This window comes from Thunnus thynnus, chromosome 5, assembly GCF_963924715.1.
Source record: "Thunnus thynnus chromosome 5, fThuThy2.1, whole genome shotgun sequence".
Lineage (NCBI taxonomy): Eukaryota > Metazoa > Chordata > Actinopteri > Scombriformes > Scombridae > Thunnus > Thunnus thynnus.
In genome coordinates this window covers 34,917,777-34,943,647 of record NC_089521.1, presented here as the reverse complement: position 1 = coordinate 34,943,647, position 25,871 = coordinate 34,917,777, and the positions used below count along the sequence as shown (strand labels likewise).

General features: G+C 43.2%; 2 protein-coding genes across 3 annotated transcripts in view; one reads left to right on the top strand and one right to left on the bottom strand.

Moving 5' to 3' along the window:
* The window catches only part of atp2b1b (ATPase plasma membrane Ca2+ transporting 1b), a 37,053-nt gene that overhangs the window by 6,270 nt on the left and 4,912 nt on the right, over window positions 1–25,871 (top strand). For both annotated transcript variants that reach the window (XM_067590968.1, XM_067590970.1), the window contains exons 3-19: window positions 5,211–5,408; window positions 5,664–5,921; window positions 6,842–6,967; window positions 7,520–7,711; window positions 8,791–8,817; window positions 13,262–13,408; window positions 15,650–15,864; window positions 16,468–16,710; window positions 17,613–17,854; window positions 17,932–18,169; window positions 19,866–20,045; window positions 20,513–20,600; window positions 20,916–21,022; window positions 21,524–21,715; window positions 22,461–22,674; window positions 24,139–24,350; window positions 25,552–25,659. In XM_067590968.1, the coding sequence (XP_067447069.1) occupies window positions 5,211–5,408; window positions 5,664–5,921; window positions 6,842–6,967; window positions 7,520–7,711; window positions 8,791–8,817; window positions 13,262–13,408; window positions 15,650–15,864; window positions 16,468–16,710; window positions 17,613–17,854; window positions 17,932–18,169; window positions 19,866–20,045; window positions 20,513–20,600; window positions 20,916–21,022; window positions 21,524–21,715; window positions 22,461–22,674; window positions 24,139–24,350; window positions 25,552–25,659 (2,987 nt within the window). The remainder of the gene's footprint in view (window positions 1–5,210; window positions 5,409–5,663; window positions 5,922–6,841; window positions 6,968–7,519; window positions 7,712–8,790; window positions 8,818–13,261; window positions 13,409–15,649; window positions 15,865–16,467; window positions 16,711–17,612; window positions 17,855–17,931; window positions 18,170–19,865; window positions 20,046–20,512; window positions 20,601–20,915; window positions 21,023–21,523; window positions 21,716–22,460; window positions 22,675–24,138; window positions 24,351–25,551; window positions 25,660–25,871) is intronic.
* LOC137183753 (platelet binding protein GspB-like) lies at window positions 8,830–10,898 on the bottom strand. The gene is made up of 3 exons (XM_067591059.1): window positions 10,124–10,898; window positions 8,931–9,997; window positions 8,830–8,844 (listed from the first exon to the last, which is right to left on the bottom strand). Exons 1-3 carry the CDS (start codon window positions 10,896–10,898, stop codon window positions 8,830–8,832), a joined length of 1,857 nt encoding a protein of 618 aa, XP_067447160.1.

Genomic DNA, 25,871 nt, shown 5'->3' with positions numbered 1-25,871 from the left:
ATAATCAGCCTTTATTACCGCATCTCCCACTATTATTTGTGCGCCTCATATTGACCCACAGACAGTGGACTGAGTCTCAGTGGACTCAGTATGTCTTATACGTCTGTCCTTTGACATTTTCCACCTCATCATTAATTCATTTAGTCTGTCCGTCTTGCACGCGCTCAGTAAACACCTTCAGCGTCTCGTCTCCTGCTGCCAGAGAGCAGTAAAATGTCAGCAGCAGCTTGAAATCAGTGGAAAATCCATCACAGTGCTTTACTCCTCTGTGTGTCTCCGTGGCGACAGCTGGGAGACAGATGCATTAACTTTCAATGTAATCCCTCTCACCTGAAAGAACAGAGCATGCTCAGTGCTCTGCTCACTGATCTGCTACACCGGTCTCACAGTTTCATTTTCAGACAACATGAGGAGAGGTGCTGAGATAAACACCTGTTTAGACTGACCGAGTGCTGCGGCCGTGCAGCCATGCAGTCGTGCAGCAGCTGCAGCCATGCGGGATCTGAGCGTGTCCTGACATGTCGTACTGCTCCCCAGAGGAAACTCGTCTGCTCTCTGCTCCTACACAACACCACACCACTGCAGACATAAACACCTGATATGATGAACCATGTGTCGCCAAGTTCAAATGGTTGGAATTAGCACATAATTCATTCAAATCAATTTTGAATGCAACCCACATAGCTAATCCTAAACTATGTTGCATTCACAGTATCTCCACTGCCTCACTGAGTGACAAGCTAATGTTACTGTACAGCAGCTACAGTCTGCACACTGTGCTGGTCACAGTATCTGTGGTGTTTAATCCAACTTTTTTGTTTTCAGTCCTCTTCAGCTGTTTTGGCGTCAAAATAGTCTGTTCAGCACGACTCACTAGTTTAAAGAAGAGAACAACAGTCTGGTTTTACAGAGAACAACAGGATGGATATGACTATTGACGGTCAATACAATAAAGATGGACTTTGTGCACCAGCAGAGTTCAGCTGTAGAATATGTGCAGCACACAAAGGAAACTGAGCATTGAACCCTTCTAAAAATGTAATGATGCAACATTTGGATCTTGAAGGTTTCTTATTTTCAGACAGTAATATGTTTTTCATTTTAGGATTAAAGTTGTTTTCCTCTATTATGTGATTTCCTAATTATCAGTGGAGTTGACACTGTATGCCTCTATTATAGAGACAGTAGAGAGATGACAGGAAACGAAAGGAGAGAGATGGGAGATGTGGCGGCGTACGCCAGAGGCTCAAGAGACATGGCCACATGTCAGATACTCCTTCCCACAGTCATCCATGCCAATGTTCAGTCAACAGAGCTGACGAGCTTCGGGCAAATGTCAAGTTCCTGACTGAGTGTAACAACGCTCGTCTTCTTGCTTTAACGGAAACACGGATCAAAGAACAAGACTCTCATTCCGACCTGGAAATCAAAGGTTTCGTAGTTCCCTTTCAGCGTGACAGAGACTCCACATCAACCAGTAAATCACTCGGTGGCGGCTTTGACACTGTGTCAACAAAAGCAGGTGCAACACGGTGATTGTTAGAGAGACACTTTGCACCCTTGACATTAAACTCTCTACAATCCTTTTATTTACCAAAGGAATTCCCACAGTTATTGGATACGCTGACATTGCAACTCAGGCGATGGTAAAAATGGTGCAACAGCTTCATGGATCGCACCGGACGCACCGAACTTTGTTTTGGGTGATTTTAATTACTGTAAACCAGGAAAGTGTGTAATTTTTACCAGTATTTGACTTGTGTGACTTATGAAATGTCTGAACCTTTGTTGTGGATCTGTCAGGGGAGCTTACAGATCCCTTCGTAGAGCCCCAGTCGGTATGTCTGTTGTTTTGTGTCTTTGGTTCCATCTTACAAACCAGTCCTGAAAAGAAACAAGTCAGAACAATGTTGAGTTCCAGTCTGGTCAGAGGAGTCTATCCAATGTCTCCAGTACTGTTATAGTTGAATAGACGGTGACTTGTTCTGAATGAAGTCACAGAAACTGTGTCTGCATATATCACCTTTTCTGAGGATTTATCCAAATAATAAACCATGAGTCCAAATCTGTCAAAAACACAAGTAACCAGCGAAATATCAGTTTTAATCAAGAGGATGTGACTCGGTACAGGAAACTACAGAAACAAGTTAAATAAGAACTTAAGCTTGCTAAGTGTAGATACAAGGACGAAGGAGAGAACATGCTCAGTACTGGTAATTCACACCTTACATGGGAGGATGTGAAGTCTATGATGAGGATGCAGTCCAAGAAGTTTCCAAGTTCTCTTAATGGGAAGTCTGACCTTGACATTTATAATGAACTGAACACTTTTTATGATCATTTTAATGTCTGTGATTGTGGAGAGGAGCTGTCAGTCTTCATAAATGCTGTTCTGAGCAGAACAGTGAACATGTTGATAGAAAGGACAAGTCCCCGTTCTGATGGCATCGGAGGTCATATACCTCAGAGCTGTGCCGGACAGTCGGCAGATATATTCTGTTTTATCCATGTTGTCATTCCAGCTCCTTACGTTCCTTTTCTTTGGAAGGAATCCATCATTGTACCTCTGCTGAAAAATAAAGCCCCAAAGTCACTTAATGACTACAGGCCTGTGGTGCTTATCTCTCTTGTTGTGAAATCATTTGAGAAGATTATGAAGGATGTATTTCTGAACACAGTTCAGGCTAATTTGGACCTAATCCACTGTTGTGTTTACGATGCGACAGGCATCCGATTAAATATGATTCTGGCAAACCTATAGGGTGCAAAGACTTTAATGCGACTAGTTTTTAATGATTTCTCCTCAGCTGTTAATTATATCCAACCTCACATTTTAGCAGGAAGATTAGAGAACATCAACAACATTGATCCTGACCTGATATGTTGGCTGATGGATTAATGGTGTTAATGGCGTTTTACCAGATTAGATCAGTTCTTTTTTCCACCACTGGATCGCCCCAGAGGTGCATCCTCTCACCTCTATTGTTTGTCTTGTACACTAACGTGTGTAAAAGTAAAGAAGTGAAGCATCATATCATTACATTTGCAGACGATTCTGTTATCGTGTGTCTTCTCGGCAGTGACGGTCCTGGTCCTGGTCCTGTAGTGGCAGAATTCACCGACTGGTGCAAGTCGTCCTTCTTGGACATCAATGTGTCCAAAACTAAAGAGATGACAATAGATTGTAGAAAGAATCCTACGCTCATCTCTCCTGTGGTGATTAATGGTCAGGCTGTTTATCTCAGCACTGTAACTGATGACAAACTGACCTTCGAGCTTCATGTGGATGCTAGAAAAAACCATCAGCACATGTACGTTTATCATAGGTTTCAAAGTTTTAGTGTTGACAGTACCCTCATGATAATGTTTTATTTCTGTTTTATTGAATCAGTCCTCACATTCTCTGTCAGCTGGTACGAGTCACTTACCCTCAAAAATAGAAGCAGGCACAACCTTGAATGACCTTCCTCACCTGTACAAGGTTTGGACTTTGAAGAAGGTCGAGTCAGTCCTGGCTGATCCGTCGAGGAGTTCAAGTTGTTTCTATCTGGTTGCAGATACAATCAAAAAGATGCAGGACCAACAGACTGAAGAACTCGTTTGTCAGTTTTGGGTTTTGCTGGTCTGGTGCGGTGTACGAGCTTAAAGCAGTTTGATTTTATGCAAACCAACAGAACTAGAATTGGTCATAATGAGACGTCTAAGTGTCTCACATGGAGGCTCCGACACTGACGGGGCCGGCGGCTGTTGACCACCCAGCTGGAGGCCACAGCTGACCCGGGCTGACGGCGCAGATCTCACCCATAACCCGGATGAACCCTAACCCATTCGGTGACCTGTAAAACTACCTTTCTTATTCCTTTTGATGGTCAAACCAGTTCACCACCTTCACTGTGAACTGTGTGGAAGTTCAGATCATCGTCATCATCTTCAAAAACCCAAGAGTTACATGTTTAAGAGACACAATCAGCACGTTGTGACATGACGTTAATATGTTGTGACATCATGTACTGACAGTGGTTTTCCAGCCAATCACAGGGCAGCAGATCAGTTCTAATCATGTGTTTGAGTGTTATTCTTGTTGTTCTAGTTTAAAAACACACCAAACTACTCTCTGGCAGTATAAAACACCTGCTCCAGCTCTTCACTGACACTACAGTATTTGATGTTTCCACAAACTGAAACATTCACATTTTTTTATAGATGGATGAAAATATGCTGCTGCATCAGTTTAGACACATTTCCCCAAAATACAGACTGACATCTTTGGAAACTTTGCAAATTCCACTAGAATTCAAAGATCCCCTCTTGACTTGTTTTAAGACATGAAAATACTCTGCTTTGATTAATAATTTGTGTCTTGCAAGGTTTTCCTCAAAAAAAGTTCAGTTACAGAGTTTAAATTTCTTTAAATTACATCTTTTCCTTCTCCCTCATTAAAAATCCAGAATCTATGAATCTTTAAATATTGTTAATTTCTAAAGTTTTCCTGCTGGACACCAGATGTTTCCTCCTTCACTGTAAAGTTCATTCTCAGTGTTTGTGCTCTGGAGGCTTCAGGTTTACACATCACACTTGTGTAAGTTGAATATTGAACCACGATTGGCTCCAAACTAGTTGTGATGTCACAAATCCTGCTCGTAGTCCCGCCCCTTAAAATCAGATTTTCAGTGAGCTCAGAGAAACTTCACCCTGCACAGAGAAGAACAAACATCCAGCTGGAGGAACAAGAAGAAGAAACACACATTATTGAGTAGAGGAACTTTAAAATAACCTTTTTCTTTATAAAGTTTGGACAAACAGCGTGTCTGTAAAGAGAGAGCCTGTCAGTGTTAGCCTAACAATTAAATGATTCTAAATACACAATATGGGATTTGTTCCTTGTAGTTTAAAACTTATGATGAAGCATAATCTTTGCAGTTTATGACTGGAAGGAACTACAGAGGATTTTAAAAATGTCTCATAACTTTGAGTCTACTTAGTGACGTCTGTGATTGTTTCTGATGCTGTTTGGTCTTTTTTATGTCTTGATATGCTTGTTTTCTTTCTCTCCGCTGTGCTCAGGTCTCTCCCACAAAACAGATCTTGATTAAATGCAGGTTCTATACTGTATAATGTTGGATCAACAGATGTAAACTGGGTTTAACGGTGTAAGCCAGGCTCAGGGCAAGACACGTAGAGTGATGATGTCTTTGTGTCTCCCGCTGCAGGTTTAGATGGAAACTCAGACGACATCGACAGAAGGATAGAGGAGTTCGGACAGAATGTCATCCCTCCTAAAAAGCCAAAAACCTTTGTGCAGTTAGTGTGGGAAGCCCTGCAGGACGTCACGCTCATCATCCTGGAGGTGGCTGCCATCATTTCACTCGGCCTTTCTTTCTACAAACCGCCAGACGCTGAGAGACAGAGTGAGTTCATCCTTTTATTTTAAACTGTCAAACAGTCAGTCGGCAGGTCTGAGACTCAATGTACTTCCTGTCATATCAGCACTACATGTGACAACACTTGTTCATAAAAATCATGTTGTTCTCACACTAAGCAGCTTCTCATCTCTACACATTTATTCATCTTTAGATTGACTGAATATTATTACTGATGTTTATCATCAATATGTCTCACTTGCAGTATGATAAAAGCTTGTGTTGTGTCGTGTGTGTGTTCAGACTGTGGCTCGGCGGCCGGCGGTATAGAGGAGGACGGCGAGGCGGAGGCGGGCTGGATTGAAGGCGCTGCCATCCTGCTGTCGGTGGTGTGTGTGGTCCTGGTGACGGCCTTCAACGACTGGAGCAAAGAGAAGCAGTTCCGCGGCCTCCAGAGCCGCATCGAGCAGGAGCAGAAGTTCACAGTGGTCCGAGGGGGGCAGGTTGTTCAGATCAAAGTGTCCGAGATCGTCGTCGGTGACATCGCACAAGTGAAATATGGTGAGAAGATGTTTAGAGCATCAATACTTCTCTGTTGCTGACTGAAACGTGTCCGCAGCACTGAAGATCAGATAGTTATCCGTTTAAATAATCATTGTGCCAGTTTTGTGTGGTGATGGAGTGAACTCCTCCAGCAGCTGAAAACCACCTTTTTATATATACCTATGATATGACAGACCGTTCTGATCAAAAATAAAAAATGTCCTCGGGAACAAACTTCTAGTAGCTCTTGTTCCTTCTGGGTTTGAATCCATTTACCGTAAGTTCATAATGAATGTAATGTAATGTATCCTATCTGCACTAGTATTGAAATAAATCCAATCATACACAATGATGCAGATAGTTTCAGTTTTTTGAGTCTTGTTTTTAAGAGATCTGTCTCTGGAGACTCTCCTGGCATCACAAAACAAAGGAAGTGAATAAAATATAATTTATGGCCCTCCGTTTTAAAATCTGAACTGCAGGGAGTCTTTCCAGCGACGGGGTTGTTCCTCTGGATTATTGCGGAGCTCACAGGACTGTTTAAAGTCTGTCTTATTTCCAGATGTCGGTCCAGAAGGCTGCAGATGAACTGTGTGTCACTGGCATGAAATGTTTTTTCATTATGACAGAATAAATTGTCTCAACACAAACTTAACTACCTTCTATGGATAATTAAATACTAACTGTCTGTATATTCGTCCCATAATAATCCTGCAGGAGGTGAAACTGTGTGTCATAAGCAGAATAGTTATGTTTGTTAACGATAAAGAGACAGTTTCGCTCTGTTGGAGCCACAACATCATTATTTCATCATCATTACAGCGTCTGTCTGTCACACGACGACAGCAGGAGAAGAAAATAACCAACGCAGCAGCAGAAGGGATGTTTTATTTTCTAATGATGATGTAACGGTGTACCTGTGTGTGTCGGTGCTGCAGGTGACCTCCTCCCCGCTGACGGCGTCCTGATTCAGGGCAACGATCTGAAGATTGATGAGAGCTCTCTGACTGGAGAGTCGGATCATGTCAAGAAGAGCGTTGACAAAGACCCGATGATGCTTTCAGGTACTTCACTCTGCAACGTTCACACCAAATCACAGCAGAGTTCAGTGCGACCTGAACCTTCGTCATCAGCCAGTTTCTGCTTCCTCTCTCTTTGGGTTTCAAACCTACAGACCAAACACTGAAAAAACACAACGTTAAAATGAAATAGTGACCAAAAAATAGTTTTAATGGTGATTATTTGAAAGGTGAGTTAACATAGTAACAGTAATATTGATGATTCAGCTCTAAAGCTTTATGGTTCTCATGTGTCTCCTGATATATGAAACACTGCATGCAGCTCCTCATTGATGATCGGCCCTTTGATCAGCTCCTCTGAAGCCTCCTTCTAAAACACGCCGCCTGTCACGTTACCAACGTAGTTTAAAGATGAAGAAACATGGAGGAAAGTAGAAAACAGAACGCCTGCTGCGCAGCGGCGACATAAAGCTGTAAAGATTTTAACGTACAGGAACTTTTACAGGAACGTTTTGTCGTCTCATAAAGGAGACACAAGGTGGATCATGTGACCACAGATGTGAACAGAAACACTGATCTCTCTCATATCTCTCTCAGGTACCCATGTGATGGAGGGCTCCGGTAAGATGGTGGTTACTGGTGTAGGTGAAAACTCTCAGACTGGAATCATCTTCAAGCTGCTCGGTGCCAGCGATGAAGGTGACGGTGACGGCGAGGAAGAGAAAAAGAAGAAAGAGAAAGACAAGAAGAAAGAAGAGCGGAAGAAGAAAGAGAAGAAGGACAAGAAAAGTAAGTCCAGCGTATGAAAGAGACCAGTTTATCTAAAGAGGAAGAAGATGCTCCAATTATCATCATAATTCACTGTTTCAGACTGTTAGAGGGAAACTTTTAAAGGTCAGCAGCATTTTAATGTGGCAGTTTTTGACATCTGTCACTCATTATTAAAAAAATAATTACATTTACTCAGCTCTACTCAGTGGTTAAGATTAAAAAACCTTTAATAATTAAGAGGTAATGTGGTTAAAATGATTTTCTCTGAATCTGCTGCACCAGTTGCTCCTGTTACTGGTTGTTTTTCCTCAGCAGCAGCATACAGGAGCATATCACACAGCTGAGATACTGACCTATCAACATCTGATCCTATGAAGAAATTAAAGTTTATCTTAACTAATATGAGCTTAAATATAATCAAACTGCCGGTCAAAATACATTTGACCGTATGTTGATCGACCCCAACTTCCAAAACAGCTGAAACATATTAAAACCAAGTGATGAACACCATGAAATAATCTGCAAACGGACTTTCACCCATTAACACACTGATGGCAGCGAGCTACCATACAAAGCACAGGCCGAACACGGGGAGAGACTGAGGTTAAATGTCCTGCATGTGACCTCTCTGTTGTTCACTAGTAGTAACTGCAAACACTGACAGTAAACTTAGACTGGTCTGCCAGGATGTAGAAACCAACCGATACACAATAATAGTGATAAATGAAAAGTCAGAAAATCAGCAAAGTTATTACAATCATCTGGTGGCAGAACATGAATGTCTGTGCTTCATGACGATCCATCCCATAGCTGTAGAGATATTTCAGTTCTGACCAACCAGCTTGTTCCTAAATAATTGTTTTAAAATTAGAGACTAATATCTCCGTCATTAACAGTCAGACACAAAGTGCAGCTGGACTCATGATTTACCCGACAGAGTCTGAATGGAGCAACATATCCTTCCTGTTTCCATATTCAGGGATCGTTCTTTGTTCTGTTATTATATGTTCATGATTTTTGGCTCTTTAGATGTTTTATTAATGTTTAATTTCACATCTATAATTCACTAATGGCTGCTGCATCTTCCTCCTTTACAGGTAAAAAAGAGGAGAAAGGCAAGAAAGGTGAGCGGCACATCACTGTCTCTGACGCTGTATATGAACAGCAGCACAACAGCTGTACTGGTCACTGTAGAGGCAGCTGTACTGGTCACTGTAGAAGCAGCTGTACTGGTCACTGTAGAGGCAGCTGTACTGGTCACTGTAGTAACAGCTGAATTGGTCACTGTAGAGGCAGCTGTACTGGTCACTGTAGAGGCAGCTGTACTGGTCACTGTAGTAGCAGCTGTACTGGTCACTGTAGTAACAGCTGTACTGGTCACTGTAGAAGCAGCTGTACTGGTCACTGTAGAGGCAGCTGCACTGGTCACTGTAGTAACAGCTGAATTGGTCACTGTAGAGGCAGCTGTACTGGTCACTGTAGTAACAGCTGTACTGGTCACTGTAGAAGCAGCTGTACTGGTCACTGTAGAGGCAGCTGCACTGGTCACTGTAGTAACAGCTGTACTGGTCACTGTAGAGGCAGCTGTACTGGTCACTGTAGTAGCAGCTGTACTGGTCACTGTAGAAGCAGCTGTACTGGTCACTGTAGAGGCAGCTGTACTGGTCACTGTAGAGGCAGCTGTACTGGTCACTGTAGTAGCAGCTGTACTGGTCGCTGTAGAAGCAGCTGTACTGGTCACTGTAGAAGCAGCTGTACTGGTCACTGTAGAGGCAGCTGTACTGGTCACTGTAGTAGCAGCTGTACTGGTCACTGTAGAGGCAGCTGTACTGGTCACTGTAGTAGCAGCTGTACTGGTCGCTGTAGAATCAGCTGTACTGGTCATTGTAGTAGCAGCTGTACTGGTCATTGTAGAAGCAGCTGTACTGGTTACTGTAGTAGCAGCTGTACTGGTCACTGTAGAAGCAGCTGTACTGGTCATTGTAGAAGCAGCTGTACTGGTCATTGTAGAAGCAGCTGTACTGGTTACTGTAGTAGCAGCTGTACTGGTCATTGTAGAAGCAGCTGTACTGGTCATTGTAGAAGCAGCTGTACTGGTCGCTGTAGAATCAGCTGTACTGGTCACTGTAGAAGCAGCTGTACTGGTTACTGTAGTAGCAGCTGTACTGGTCATTGTAGAAGCAGCTGTACTGGTCATTGTAGAAGCAGCTGTACTGGTCGCTGTAGAATCAGCTGTACTGGTCACTGTAGAAGCAGCTGTACTGGTTACTGTAGTAGCAGCTGTACTGGTCACTGTAGAAGCAGCTGTACTGGTCACTGTAGAAGCAGCTTTACTGGTCATTGTAGAAGCAGCTGTACTGGTCACTGTAGAATCAGCTGTACTGGTCATTGTAGTAGCAGCTGTACTGGTCATTGTAGAAGCAGCTGTACTGGTTACTGTAGTAGCAGCTGTACTGGTCATTGTAGAAGCAGCTGTACTGGTCATTGTAGAAGCAGCTGTACTGGTCGCTGTAGAATCAGCTGTACTGGTCACTGTAGAAGCAGCTGTACTGGTTACTGTAGTAGCAGCTGTACTGGTCACTGTAGAAGCAGCTGTACTGGTCACTGTAGAAGCAGCTTTACTGGTCATTGTAGACGCAGCTGTACTGGTCACTGTAGTAGCAGCTGTACTGGTCGCTGTAGAATCAGCTGTACTGGTCACTGTAGTAACAGCTGTACTGGTCACTGTAGTAGCAGCTGTACTGGTCGCTGTAGTAACAGCTGTACTGGTCACTGTAGAAGCAGCTGTACTGGTCACTGTTGTAGCAGTTGTACTGGTCGCTGTAGAAGCAGCTGTACTGGTCACTGTAGTAGCAGCTGTACTGGTCACTGTTGTAGCAGTTGTACTGGTCGCTGTAGAAGCAGCTGTACTGGTCACTGTAGTAGCAGCTGTACTGGTCACTGTAGAGGCAGCTGTACTGGTCACTGTAGAGGCAGCTGTACTGGTCGCTGTAGAATCAGTTGTACTGGTCACTGTAGTAACAGCTGTACTGGTCACTGTTGTAGCAGTTGTACTGGTCGCTGTAGAAGCAGCTGTACTGGTCACTGTAGTAGCAGCTGTACTGGTCACTGTAGAAGCAGCTGTACTGGTCACTGTAGTAGCAGCTGTACTGGTCACTGTAGAAGCAGCTATACTGGTCACCGTAGTAGCAGCTGTACTGGTCATTGTAGAAGCAGCTGTACTGGTCACTGTAAACGTCAGCTGGTGACATTAGTTGTGTGTGTGTGAAGCTGCTTCACATTCATTTGTTGATGTGTGTGAGCAACGTTTCTCCTCCATGTCAGTAACTGTCCTGTGGTTTAGGCCTTTCTAACGCTCCAGATGCTCCAGATGCTCCAGCATTATTTGGGAGCTGACTTGTGTATGGACTTTGGGGGAAGACAAGTATCCCAGCATGCCTTTCACATCAGTCAGTGGTGATGATAGAGGATGTTATTAGTTAGTGGTGGTTCAGTTTCAGGGTCACAGTTCGGTATGTTATCTGTACAACAAAGAAAAGGTAGAAAATAACATTGTGGTTGTTAGTTATGCTGCTATGAGTCACAATACATTGATCCTAAATACCAGATCAATATAAGCACTAATACTGAGTGTGTTCCTGGTTCAGCCATGATGTGTTTCTGTCATTATATTTATATAAACTCAGTGTTTCTGCTCTCAGTTACATTCATTCATACCTTATTTATAAAGGTAGTAATGAATATACGCAGACTCACTCACACCCACCTAGCATGTAATATTATTCCTTTATTATATTTGCATTACATATATTATATTTCCTCATAACAGGATGTTTCTGGATCATTTGAAGTGTTTTCTTTTTGAATGTCTGGATCTGATCACCATTGTTGCTGTGTAGTGTCTTGTTAGTCTGAGCACCACGTGCTTCAGGACACTTCAATTAATCAACCAATTAAAAATCTATGTTGGTTTGCAAGAGAGGTATTTTCTGGTTAGACTGGCCGAAGATCCTGTTGGAGATCAGGGGTCTGAGGTGGATCTCAGGTCCTGAAGTCCCCCCTGGTCTGCTCATGTTTCTGGTTCCTTGTGGTTCCTTGTGGTCTGAGCAGCAGCAGGTGCTCCTGACTCTGTTGATGGTGATTAGGACCAAGCAGATTATCAGCCTTAAGCTCGGCAGCTGCTTTCTTCTCCTGCCTGCCTGTCCACTAATAACCTCATTACTGAGCTGGGATCAGCACGCTCACACACACACATACACACACACACACACACACACACACACACACACACACACACAGAAACACACACCTGCAGATACACTAACACTCTCACAGAGCTGCAATGTTGGTTGACTGTTTGATGTGCTGGTTGAGAAAACAAAGATTATGTAGTTTGGTTAGTTAGTTAGTTAGTTAGTTAGTTAGTTAGTTAGTTAGTTAGTTAGTTAGTTAGTTAGTTGGTTAGTTGGAGTTCTGACTCGTACATGAGTTTAACAATGCAGAACAACAAACCCAGACTGGTTTAGATCATCAGCTACTTGTTGACTAGGAGTCAGTGATTCTTATGTTCTACGATTCTGAATCAATTTACAAATGTCTAACTTATATTTTCTATATGTTAGTTAGTTAAAACATGTTAGTTAATAACGTACACATATACAGATATAGAATATAACATATACTGTAATACACTGTAATACACTGTAATATACTGTAATATACTATAATACACTGTAATATACTATAATATACTGTAATATACAGTAATATACTATAATACACTGTAATATACTATAATATACTGTAACCTATAGTAATATACTGTAATATACTGTAATATACTGTAATACACTGTAATATACTGTAATATACTGTAATACACTGTAATATACTGTAATACACAGTAATATACTGTAATACATTGTAATATACAGTAATATACAGTAATATACTGTAGTTCATGACAGGATGGGACAGTCTGTTGTTATTGACGTTGCCTTTGTTGAGCTCAGCTGCAGAGTCTCAGTCCTTTATATTAAACAGACTTATATTAGAACTGCTCCTGTTTAAAATATAAATATAATATAGAAGATACATTCAGTATAATGTTCATTTCCACAGCTCTAATTCCATTCACGTCATACTCACCAACAATGAAACTCAACTCCTCCTGCTGATTCTGATGTTATATATTAAATTCCTTGCAGAGACTTATATAAATGAACCTTCCTCATCCAGTCGGCTTGTTAACATCTGCAGGAAGTGTTGAGTTTCACTGATGAAAGTTTAACAGCGACTGAAAAAACAGAAAAGTTGATTGTTTCAACCTGTTTTCTTTGACCTGTTTTATTTAAAGGGAATTTATTTAAAGGGAAATTGTTGTCCTCATTAGTCACTTAGACACAAAAGATGGAAAATAGGGTCCATGTTGAAAAATACCAGTTTCCCTTTAAGAACCGATGGTTCACATAAATAAAACTGGCTTGACTAGAAGTGTCAGCAGCAGCAGTTTTGAGGATTTGTGTCCAAACACCTGAATTTTTAACTGACTTCCTGTTTCCTCTGTAGGGAAAAACAAAGATGGCCCCACTGTGGAGATGCAGCCTCTCAATGAGGATGGAGAACCAGAGAAGAAGAAGGCAAATCTTCCCAAGAAGGAGAAGTCGGTCCTCCAGGGGAAGCTGACCAAACTGGCGGTGCAGATTGGCAAAGCAGGTAGATGAACAACATAGTGATGTTACTGCGCTCTTCCACAATAAAACACAGGAGACATGCTGTCCTGTATTCAGGGTCTTCCACATGTTAGGTCTCTTCATGGCGTTTTACTGCTTATTGCATGATGTGTGTTGATCCTGTCTGACTGAGATGGTCCTCAGACTGTAAACAGGTGAACTACAGACCAGGACCAGAACTGACCAAGCATCTCAGAGAAGGAAACGGTTCAACTTCAGGAGTAAAAGCATTTGATCGTCCTGTGAAATGATTCCTACCGAGTAAAACCGTCTGTGCTGATATTTAGGAGAACATCAGAGATGAGAGAAAATTAGCTTTAAATTTGTTCTTCAGACTTTCTGCTGCTGGATGCAAACAAGAGCACATGTTGTCTCAGCTGAACCTGATCTGCTTGCAGTAATGATCCCGTTGTAGCCCAGAAATTCCAGCAGTAATAATCTTAGATCATTTATTCAGTCACCTTTATTATTTGCATATTCACATAAAAACTGCACATCAACAAGTCAAACCTATTTCCTGCATTTTTAACTTTACAGTAGTCTGATACAAATCAAAACTGTCAGACACATCACAGCATGTCGTCATAATCTCTACTTTGTGTCTGAGACGTCTCACTTCCTCCCAGGAGTCAAACTCCCAGTGCTGCTCTGACTGGTTTTAGTTGTTTTCAGCCTTTAGTTGGTTTGTTCTGGTCTGAATCAGCAGATGAATGAACTCTGTTTTCCTCTTGGTTCAGTTTCTCACAACTCAAGCGGACTGAAATGCATCGCTAAAAGCCAGGAAAGAACGTTCACTTCACCCATTGGTCAGATCTCGATCGATTCTCCGGCTAACTGCTAGAAAATGTTTTTTCATTTTGCTCATCCACATCCCAGCATGCAAAGCACACCTGGCCGGAGCCGTTTAGTTTGTTTTGCTTTGACAAGTGAGACCATTTCCTGTAAAGGGTCTTGGTGAGGTTGTTCTGCTCCACGCCTGAGTACGATTGCTGCGCTCAGATCTGCCCGAACGAAGCGCAATGAGAAAACAAAGACGTCAGATTCTACCAAACTAAAACATGTTTCAGTCAGGTTAACTCTGGTTGACTCTGTTTAACTTTGGTTAACGCTGGTTGACTCTGGTTGACTTTGGTTAATGCTGGTTGACTCTGGTTAACTCTTGTTAACTCTGGTTGACTCTGGTTAACTCTGGTTGACTTTGGTTAACGCTGGTTGACTCTGGTTAACGCTGGTTGACTCTGGTTGACTCTGGTTAACTCTGGTTGACTTTGGTTAACTCTGGTTAACTCTGGTTAACTCTGGTTAACGCTGATGAACTCTGGTTGACTCTGGTTGACTTTGGTTAACGCTGGTTGACTTTGGTTAACTCTGGTTGACTCTGGTTAACTCTGGTTGACTTTGGTTAACGCTGGTTGACTCTGGTTAACGCTGGTTGACTCTGGTTGACTCTGGTTAACTCTGGTTGACTTTGGTTAACGCTGGTTGACTCTGGTTAACTCTGGTTGACTTTGGTTAACTCTGGTTAACTCTGGTTAACTCTGGTTAACGCTGATGAACTCTGGTTGACTCTGGTTGACTTTGGTTAACGCTGGTTGACTTTGGTTAACGCTGGTTGACTCTGGTTAACTCTGGTTAACTCTGGTTGACTCTGGTTAACTCTGGTTGACTTTGGTTAACTCTGGTTGACTCTGGTTAACTCTGGTTGACTTTGGTTAACTCTGGTTAACTCTGGTTAACTCTGGTTAACGCTGATGAACTCTGGTTGACTCTGGTTAACTCTGATGAACTCTGGTTAACGCTGATGAACTCTGGTTGATTCTGGCTAACTCTGGTTAACTCTGGTTGATTCTGGTTAACTCTGGTTGACTCTGGTTAACTCTGGTTAACTCTGGTTGACTCTGGTTAACTCTGATGAACTCTGGTTAACTCTGGTTGATTCTGGCTAACTCTGGTTAACTCTGGTTGATTCTGGTTAACTCTGGTTGACTCTGGCTAACTCTGGTTAACTCTGGTTGACTCTGGTTAACTCTGGTTGACTCTGGTTAACTCTGGTTGACTCTGTTTAACTTTGGTTAACGCTGGTTGACTCTGGTTGACTTTGGTTAATGCTGGTTGACTCTGGTTAACTCTGGTTGACTTTGGTTAACGCTGGTTGACTCTGGTTAACTCTGGTTGATTCTGGTTAACTCTGGTTAACTCTCTCTGTCTTTCTGTCTGCCTTCAGGTCTGTTCATGTCTGCTCTCACCGTCCTCATCCTCATCACTCGTTTCCTGATCGACACCTTCTGGATTCAGGCCGTCCCCTGGGCCAACGAGTGTCTGCCCATCTACGTGCAGTTCCTGGTCAAGTTCTTCATCATCGGTGTGACGGTGCTGGTGGTGGCCGTGCCTGAAGGTCTTCCTCTGGCCGTCACCATCTCTCTGGCCTATTCTGTCAAGGTCTGTCTGTATTTACAACACATAGAGCCAGAACATGTGCTTCTCCTTTATTTAACCTGATAAGACGATTTACTGAGAGTAAAATCTGTTTTTACAGGGACCTGGTCAATAAAAAACACAACAGAAAATACAATAAAACAACTTAAAGAGGCTCAGACAACTGTCACATGCTAGAAGCGAGTATAGATAACATCCAGTTATGAATAAATAAAGTTAAATAATTAATTAGAAGCAAAAGCAACATGAGAGATATTTTCCACATAAATTCACCAGCAGTAATCGGCTTGTGTACATTTTCAGGAGGAAGGTGCAGTTATGTTTCCAGCAGGTGAAACTGTGGATGTTTTAACTGGATATTGATTACAGCTGCTGAACGGATCCAAAATCCAAAAGTGAACTAATACATTTTGCACCAGTTGTACAGTTTTCACAGTATTGTTTTATCGTCGCCTTAGACGGAGCAGCGAGCCCCTAAAGATGAACTGGTGTCCCATTTGACTCCCTGCCAGACAGTCCTGGAGCATAACTGTTCATTCTGCCAACTGTTGTCAGTAAGTTTGGTGGAAATCAGACTCCGGTAACGTTTCTCTGCTCCTCTGTCAGAAAATGATGAAGGACAACAACCTGGTCCGCCACCTGGACGCCTGTGAGACGATGGGCAACGCCACGGCCATCTGCTCCGACAAGACGGGCACGCTCACCATGAACCGCATGACGGTGGTGCAGGCCTACATGGCAGGACGCTACAACAAGAAGGTGCCGGAGCCGGACCTGATCCCTGCCAAGATCCTGGACCTGCTCATCCTGGGCATCGGGGTCAACTGCGCCTACACCACCAAGATTATGGTGAGCTTTAAAAATAGCTGTCCATTCAGGAAGCCGTGTGAGTTAAGCATTTGGCTGAGAGCAGGTTGTTGGTCTGGAGAGCTGCCAGAGCGGCTCAGGACTCATCTGGTCACTGCCTCCTGGATCCACGTCACACATCACACAAAAAAACAAGAGCCAACAGGTACCAACAAGTGTTCCTGTCAGTCAGCCCACTGTCACTCTAACTAACATCTGTTCTCAGTATCGATTAGTCTACGTTAGAGGTTCGTCTAATGAATCTGACGGGTCATGAGATGATTCCTGCTACACAGTTTTTCCCTCTGCATGTTTTTGATTTTTCATGTGTGATACTGGAGAGTTTTATCTCGTCAAGAAGTTAAACAATGTGAGAATTAACATCAGTCTTTCTTCACCTGCTCACAACCGCTGACCACAGGTTTCCATCAGAGAACCAGTGTGAACAAAGACTGATAAATGTTAAAAGTCTTGTGATTAAATGTTTTATCTGAGTAACAAGTGGCTGAGAACCTGGAACCGGAGAGTATTTGGTATTTTTATTACGATTATCAAAACAGTTGCAGATTATTTTTCTGTCAGTTGAACTCTGCTCAGTCTCCTCATCTGAAAACAGACCTGCGTTAAAAACACATTGTGTGTGTTGTTATATTTGTACTAAATAAGACTGTAACTTTGGAACGTAACATCTTTATTTGTCGAATCTCATGCATTGAATCTCTTCTGAGGAAGAATGATTACAGAGACTAAAAGCAGTTTCAGTGTATATATGGACATGTGACTATTGTATTTATATTAGAAAGAAAGTGAAGCTACTTTAAACACTGAACACTGTGACCTGTTGAGTGTTTGCTGAAAGCTGCTGCAGTTGTGAGTTTAATTTTCACACCTTCTGCTTCCTGCAGCCTCCAGAGAAGGAGGGCGGGCTGCCCCGCCAGGTGGGAAACAAGACTGAATGTGCCTTACTAGGATTCGCCCTCGACCTGCACCGAGACTACCAGACCATCCGCAACGAGATCCCCGAGGAGAAGCTGTTCAAGGTGTACACCTTTAACTCAGTGAGGAAGTCCATGAGCACCGTGCTGAAGAACTACGACGGCAGCTACCGAATGTTCAGCAAAGGGGCCTCTGAGATCCTGCTCAGGAAGTAGGTTCACTGCTGCTGGTTACACATCTCTGAGCTCAGTCACATGATGATCACGTGACCCTGTCCTGTGGTTCCAGGTGCTGTAAGATCCTGACGGCCAGCGGCGAGGCCAAAGCCTTTAAACCTCGGGACAGAGACGATTTGGTGAAGAAGGTGATCGAGCCGATGGCGTCGGAGGGCCTGAGGACCATCTGCCTCGCCTACAGAGACTTTCCCTCCGCTGACGGAGAGCCAGACTGGGACGACGAAGGCCACATCCTCACTGGCCTCACCTGCATCGCTGTGGTCGGCATCGAGGACCCTGTGCGACCTGAGGTACGTCAGCGCAGACACAACCAGCCAAGCCAATCACAGTACAACACAGCTGCAGGTTCTCCCCTCTAACTGCTCCAGTTACTCATAGAACATCTGAGGAGGAGCTCCATCAAACACTGTGGCTCGTTCTTATTTTAAGACTCTTTGACTTTAAGGTTTTTATGTGTAGAATCAACTCCTAAATGTGTAAAATCATCTCAAAGGCTCTGATCTGTGCTGATATTCAGCAGGTCACACAGACACATCAGCTTTGTGAATGTTTGATTTATTTAATGTTTATTTGTTTAGGGACAAGTTCAGTATTTATAGCCTAAGCTAGTTTGCACTGTACGTCCCTTGATGCACTTTAAAATACATGAAACTCAACACTAAATTACATATGAAACTGCACAAAACACAAACAACTCACAAACAAACAAACCATAATGACTTTAAGCTTATTTAAAAGAAACTATTCTGACAAATGAATCGTTTTTGACTGACTAGCGGTGGGTCGAGACCATCATCACGCAGGATGCTGCACTATTACAGGCTGTAAAATGATGTGACTGGAAGAACTGACATCACATCATATTTTAACTTGATCATAGCCATAATATGGTCACTTTTATTATTTTATATACATATAAAAATGTAGCTGTTTCCTGCATTTGGGATTTTAGAACAGTGTAATAAAATAAATCACGTGTCAGAAAACTACAACACCTTCTTATTTCAACCTCACAGCTGGACTGTGATAATAACTGTGACTCTCAGCCATCAGCATCACTTTCAGCACGATTATACACTCTTGATAAAACCCTTCGATCAGGGCAGGCTTTTAAAAACCTGTAGTTAGAGAATATCTCAGTCCACTAATCCTACAGAGGTCTCACAGGGCCGATATTTCAGCAGCAATATTATTTTTCCACAAGAGGAAGCTGTTTGTTAACTTCTATCAACACACAGCTGGACTTTCCGTCCACTAAAGGTTCTGTATGTAGGAATCATGTAGGAACTCATTAGTGGCCGTTAAACGAGCTGCAGTCGACATCCTGCTGCTCAGCGTGAGACTATCACTTACACTTCTCATAATTACATAAAAGATCTCTAACGTTGTGTTTTTCTACAGTCAGGCAGCCCCTCCATTATATAAGTCATGGCTCATCCTGTCTTTAGGTTATGTTTTGTTTTTCTCTCCCATTTAGTTCTGCATTTCCTGTTTTATTTTGGTATCTAACTCTCCCCTTGTTTCAGATCCACTTCCTGCCCTTGTGTGTTTCCCGCTCCTGTCTTTGTCATCTTCCGCTAATGTCCTCCACCTGCACTCCCCTGGTGTATTTAGTCTGTGTGACCCCTGCACTGGTTCATCTTTGTACTGAACCCGCCCAGTAAAGACTTTTTTTTGGAAACTGACTGTGTGAGTCATGTGTTTGGGTCTAGCCTGGTGTATCAGACACCTCTGTCACACAGGCTGTTACAGGCAACCCAGAAAGTCGGGGAAAGTCTCATTTTTTACCTTGAATTACTACCTGTTCACTCAATGGCAATAAAAAACATTAAAACGTGTAAATTGCTTCACAATTCTACATATATAACCTTTAAACTGAAGTCCTGCTGTGTGTGTGAAGCTGCTGCCGTCAGTTTTCGTCCTTTTACATATGTTTATTTTGTCATATTTGACTCTCCGCCTGTGTTTTCTTCTGTTTTTTATCAGGTACCAGAAGCCATCAGAAAGTGTCAGCGGGCCGGCATCACTGTCCGCATGGTGACCGGAGACAACATCAACACTGCCCGCGCCATCGCATCCAAATGTGGCATCCTGCAAGCTGGAGATGACTTCCTGTGTCTGGAGGGCAAAGAGTTTAACCGACGGATCCGCAACGAGCTGGGAGAGGTCAGGAACCACAGACCGGACTCACAGACAGCAGAGTCCCCTGAAGTCTGTCCTCTGTCAGTCTAACACTGTAGATTTAATGACCTTCCCTCTAGCACCACCCTCAGGTCAACTTGACACTTCAGCTCCACTGCTAGTGATGAGAAATCATCAGAAAGTGGTTTGTTCATATTGTGTCGGTGATGAACGCTGTAGCCTCTGAGGGCCTTTTGTTTGGGAGCTCTTCAGTTTGAGATTGATTTTCCTTCTCAGACTGTTTGATTTGAAGAAATAAGTTGCCTGAAGAAGAAAGATGAGAGTTTGAGTAGCAGCCATGTTTTTATTAATGTCCTGCCCAGAACTTGATTCATGCTGTGAGGATCCAAAGGTTCAGACCCGCCTCTGCTTCAGGGACACTAGAGAAACTGGTTTAAATTAATATTTTGCAACTAGAACTTGATGTTTATGTCTTTTCTCTTTGTCTGCAGATTGAGCAGGAGCGTATTGATAAGATTTGGCCAAAGCTGAGAGTCCTCGCCAGATCGTCTCCAACGGACAAACACACTCTGGTTAAAGGTCAGACACACTTTAATAAACACGAGCAAGACGAAGCAAATGTGTTCAGTTTCAAAGTGCTCCTCATACATTTAAACATCACAATGAATGAAAGAAAATGTGAACATGTACAAACTCAAAGGTAACCCTGATATAAAAGGAAAATAAATACAAAAGACAAAATAAAAAGGATAAATATGACATTAGAAAGCATCTGAGGCTTTTAATCTGAATTCAGAGGCGACTCTGCGTCCTCATTGGTTCCATAAACGTGTCGTCAGGTGTCGTCAGGTGTTTTCAGGTGTCTTCAGGTGCGTCTGTCTGTCGCTCTCTCAGGTATCATCGACAGCACGGTGCTGGAGCAGAGACAGGTCGTCGCGGTAACTGGAGACGGAACAAATGATGGACCCGCCCTCAAGAAAGCGGACGTCGGCTTCGCCATGGTAACGACTGCTGCTGCTAGTTAACTCTGAAACTTTTAAACAGTTACCAGAGCATTTATAATGATGTGATCAATACATAAATCACTAATTAATCAAACTGAAATGACAGTGAGGTGTGAACAGATTTTTAAATGTATTCATATGTAAAAAAAAACCTCAAATATCAGATTCATATTAATTTTCTATATTTTAAAGTTCAAAGAAAAGCAAAACTAAAGTTCAGATGAACATTAAACTTCCTGCTGTCTGTTGTCGAAGCCCCGCCCCCTCCAGAGCAGCCAGCAGGTCAAAGGTCAAACTGATCTATCAATCCAGAGTTGATGATTGATCCTACGTATTAGTCTTTATTCATCATCCATCCTATTGATTGCTTTCAGATAAATGTAATTGATAAATTAAAGATCAATTCGATTCAGGTCCAGACCTGTGAACCAGTCCTGGTCTAAACGAGGATCAGGATCAGGTTTATGTAAGTTAACTCTCTCATGCTGTGTTCTGCAGGGCATCGCAGGTACGGACGTGGCGAAGGAGGCGTCTGACATCATCCTGACAGACGATAACTTCAGCAGCATCGTGAAGGCCGTGATGTGGGGCAGGAACGTCTACGACAGCATCTCCAAGTTCCTGCAGTTCCAGCTCACCGTCAACGTGGTCGCCGTCATCGTGGCCTTCACCGGAGCCTGCATCACCCAGGTCAGAGCCGTCTGACGCCGAGGGCCAACAGAGAGAGAGAGAGCGGCGACTGTCAGAGAGCGTTTGTGTTTGTTGGCAGGTTCCTGGTTTACAGTATTTCTGTTCACCAATCAGAGTTTAGCAACAGTTGAATCAAATAGTAATGATGGTGATGTCATAGTGAAGCTGATTAACTGAGTTTTTATGAGTTCAAGTCTAATAATACTTATCTTTAACTCTGATGTGGTCATGAATATTTAATGTTAGAGAGAAAAAAACACGTTTTCAGGGACTTTCAGGTTTCTGTTACTACTGGTCCACGGTGCCAGTTTGGCCTCTGGGAACAATTTGGTGTTTTGTGTTTTGCTGCCTGCGTCGAAGATATATAATCAGGCAGATATCAGTTTACAACCTTTAAGAAGATCATTTATGTAAATTAGAAACAACAGGTGCCCTAAACTTGACCCCTGAGCTACAGCAGACGTACACAACATGACAGATGATCAGTATAACTGACAATGAAAAACAAAACCAAAGATCTTCCTGAGATTCATCAAACACTAAACTCAGACGGTGATTTTAGTCTGAAGATGTGTGAACTTGTGTTCTCTGATGTGAATCTTATCTTGGTTCCTCTGATGGTTCTTCTCCTGGTTTTTAAGGATGATCTCTGGTCTCGTTTCTTCGTCTAAATAACAGGAAGTTCTTTCTGTTACGGGGTTGTGGTTTCAGTGCTGACTGTGCATCTGTGTGTGTTTGTCTTCAGGACTCTCCTCTGAAAGCCGTGCAGATGCTGTGGGTCAACCTCATCATGGACACTTTCGCCTCGCTGGCTCTCGCCACTGAGCCGCCGACCGAGGCGCTGCTGCTCAGGAACCCGTACGGCCGCAAGAAGCCACTCATCTCCCGCACCATGATGAAGAACATCCTGGGACACGGCGTCTACCAGCTGACCATCATCTTCACCCTGCTCTTCCTGGGTCAGTGAACGCACCACATACACACACACACATGATTCTGTATCCAACACATTCAGATTCATGTTCACATCCTGCACACAACACTGTTGATTAGGATATTAAATCAAAAAGAGAATAATACATAAAAGCAAAGAATTTAAATATAAAAATCCCACTAGAAGATGCGCTGGCTGATTCGCTGGAAGTTGTAGAAATATTTCTTGAGAAGGGACCTGAATGTTGACTTTAGTCCTCCGAGTGTCTTCGGTGACGCTCTCAAAGTAAATACAGCCTCCTCCAGTCCCAAACCTGGACCTGAACAAACAGAAGAGTCCTGCAGACTAGGGGTGTGCCCGAATACAAATACGTTATTCAGCAAAGCACAAATAGTTTTGTACGAATATTTGTTTCATACAAATATTTTTTAAATTATTTGTATTCGAGAAGAAAAAAAAAAACATGTTAAATACCAGAGTGCAGGTCGGTTACATCACTATCTCAGTGTCTCTCCTCTGCTCCACTGTGACGTCTATCAGCAGGTCTCAGTGAGGGGAGTCACATCCACCTGCTACATGACGCACATTTCCTGATTTGGGCATCAGTCCCGGAGTTGGGGGTGTTCTCCAGAGATAAAGCTGAACTACTGACACATGTGAAGTGTTCTCAAGGGACTCTCCATAACCTGTTGTTCCCCTTCTTTCTACAAAGTTAGGTTGTAAAAAATAGGCAATAAATGAAAAGTGCAAAGCAAGAATCACCTTTGAAGTTCTTCTACATGTTACAGGCTGTGCTGTCTGTGTGTTATGGGTGTATAAATAGGTAGAGGTCTGTCTGCAATGAGGTGATGAGTAAAGTTTTATCTCAGTAGTCAGCGCAGTCGTCTATGATCTGGGAGACTCCAGTTAGAGACCCGGTGTGGGGACCTCCTTCATAAGGTAGTTTATTCATGAACACTTATTGCAACACTTTCATTTTCTAAAATTAAAAGTGTAATAAAAACAAGCCTCTTTCCACTTTTATTCGAACACAAATAATTTTGCTGCTTCAACAAATACAGATACAAATACTGGGCTCTCTGCACATCCCTACTGCAGAGGACGGCCGGCTGTCAGGGGTTCAGAGTTCATACTGGACCTCATTTAACCTTGAACATCATTGTTAAAACTATGAAACCAACTATGAGATGAAGTGGTCGCCAGTGAGGAGATGCTGAGACAGGAATGATGTGACTGAGGTTGTTTCGGTGGAGTTGTTACTGGGTAAATGTTTGAACCCAGACGGATGACGTCATGGTGTAATAAACAGTATTAAAGGACTCGTGCAAAAACATTAAAAGTATTTAAATATATTAGAATTCACTAATGAATCCCATTAAAATACATTAATTCTTCATTATTCATGTATAAACGGATGGAATCTGACGTGGAAGTGGAGGATTGGGTTGATTTGTGCACCTGCTCAGTAAACTTTGACCCTCCTTCACAGGTGAGAAGATATTTGATATTGACAGCGGCAGGAACGCCCCCCTCCACGCCCCGCCCTCCGAGCACTACACCATCGTCTTCAACACTTTCGTCCTGATGCAGCTGTTCAATGAACTCAACGCCCGCAAGATTCACGGCGAGCGGAACGTCTTCGAGGGCGTCTTCAACAACCCAATCTTCTGCTCCATCGTCATGGGAACCTTCGTCATTCAGGTAACCTGTGAGGGGGGAGGGCCATCATGGAGGACGTTCTAACCCCTCATATTTATTCATAAAATAAAAACTTACATGTGTGTAGAGTCTGAATCATGAATTAAACATTCTTGTAACTTTATTTCTTCTTTAAAAGGCTTCTAATCTTAAAGTCTGTCTTGTTTTCAGGAAAAACAAACAGCTGCACAGTCTCATGTGTCCTATCATATTTATTATAGACTTTCACAAACTTAATAGGCAATTATTCTGTTTGCAGCTGTTTTTAATGGAGTTATTATTATAACAAAGTTCAGGAACAAGACCACGCCCCTCTCTTTCACTAATTCAATCATCCGTGCATGCCTATATAAGCGTGTCTAACCCCTTTCTCTCCCGTTCGTCTCAGTTCTCACGGCCCTCCCCCCTCAAAACCCCCATTCTTCTCCTCTCTCCCCTCACAATGGGCTTCATGGTGCCTCACAGCAAGAAGGTCCTGGGTTTGAACACCGGCCGTCCCGGGTCCTTTCTGTGTGGAGTTTGCATGTTCTCTCCCCGTGTTCGCGTGGGTTTCCGCCGGGTACTCCGCTTTCCTCCCACCACCAAAGACATGCTCGTTAGAGTTAATACTTCCACATAAGTGATTCCTCTCGTCCTATTCTAGGAACCACAGGGGGGCGATGAAGTAGAAAGCTCATCGAGACACGTGTCTCCCACCCTGAGTCTCGACCCCCGGGTTCCTAGACGCTCCATGTGATTCCATTTGGTCCCCGGTCGTCCCAACGCCATCGACCCCCTTCATCCCTCTCCTCGACCCCATCATCCCACCGTACACAACCTGGACCAACCTTCAGCTCCCATTCATCCCCCGGCAATCGACCCCTTCATCCCGCTCCTCGATCCGCATCCAGCCCACCTTACACTCTCCTCATCAGTCCTGAACCCTCTCGACAATCCAAATAAATCTACTTTTATACCATTCAAATGGCGTCTTTGTTAGTGAATTGCTCCTTCATGTCTGTTCTGTTCTTTCAATGAACAGATTTGTTTTATTTCTATCAGTCACATTCTGTGACGGCAGACACAGCCATGGATCTATAATCAGTATCAGACATCAGACGTCAGTGAGGGAAACGAGGGGCATCGTTAACCCAACGTAAAGCAAACCTGCTCAGGTTCAGAGTCGTCAGTGATTAAAAGGTTTCGTCCTTCTGTCCTCCTGCAGTTCTTCATCGTGCAGTTCGGCGGTAAACCGTTCAGCTGTGTGAGTCTGACCATCGAGCAGTGGCTGTGGTGTGTCTTCCTGGGACTCGGCAGCCTCCTGTGGGGGCAGGTGAGTATGATGAAACTCGGATCCACAGAACCGTCACTACCAGGCCCCCCAGAAGAAAACAGTATGATCTGACAAAATGTTTTAAAGTCCCTCCGCTCAGAAACATGTTTGAGCAGGATGTGACATCACAGCCAGTTTGGGAGCCAATCGTGGATCAATATTCAACTTGCACAAACACTGAGAATGAACTTTACAGTGAAGGAGGAGACATC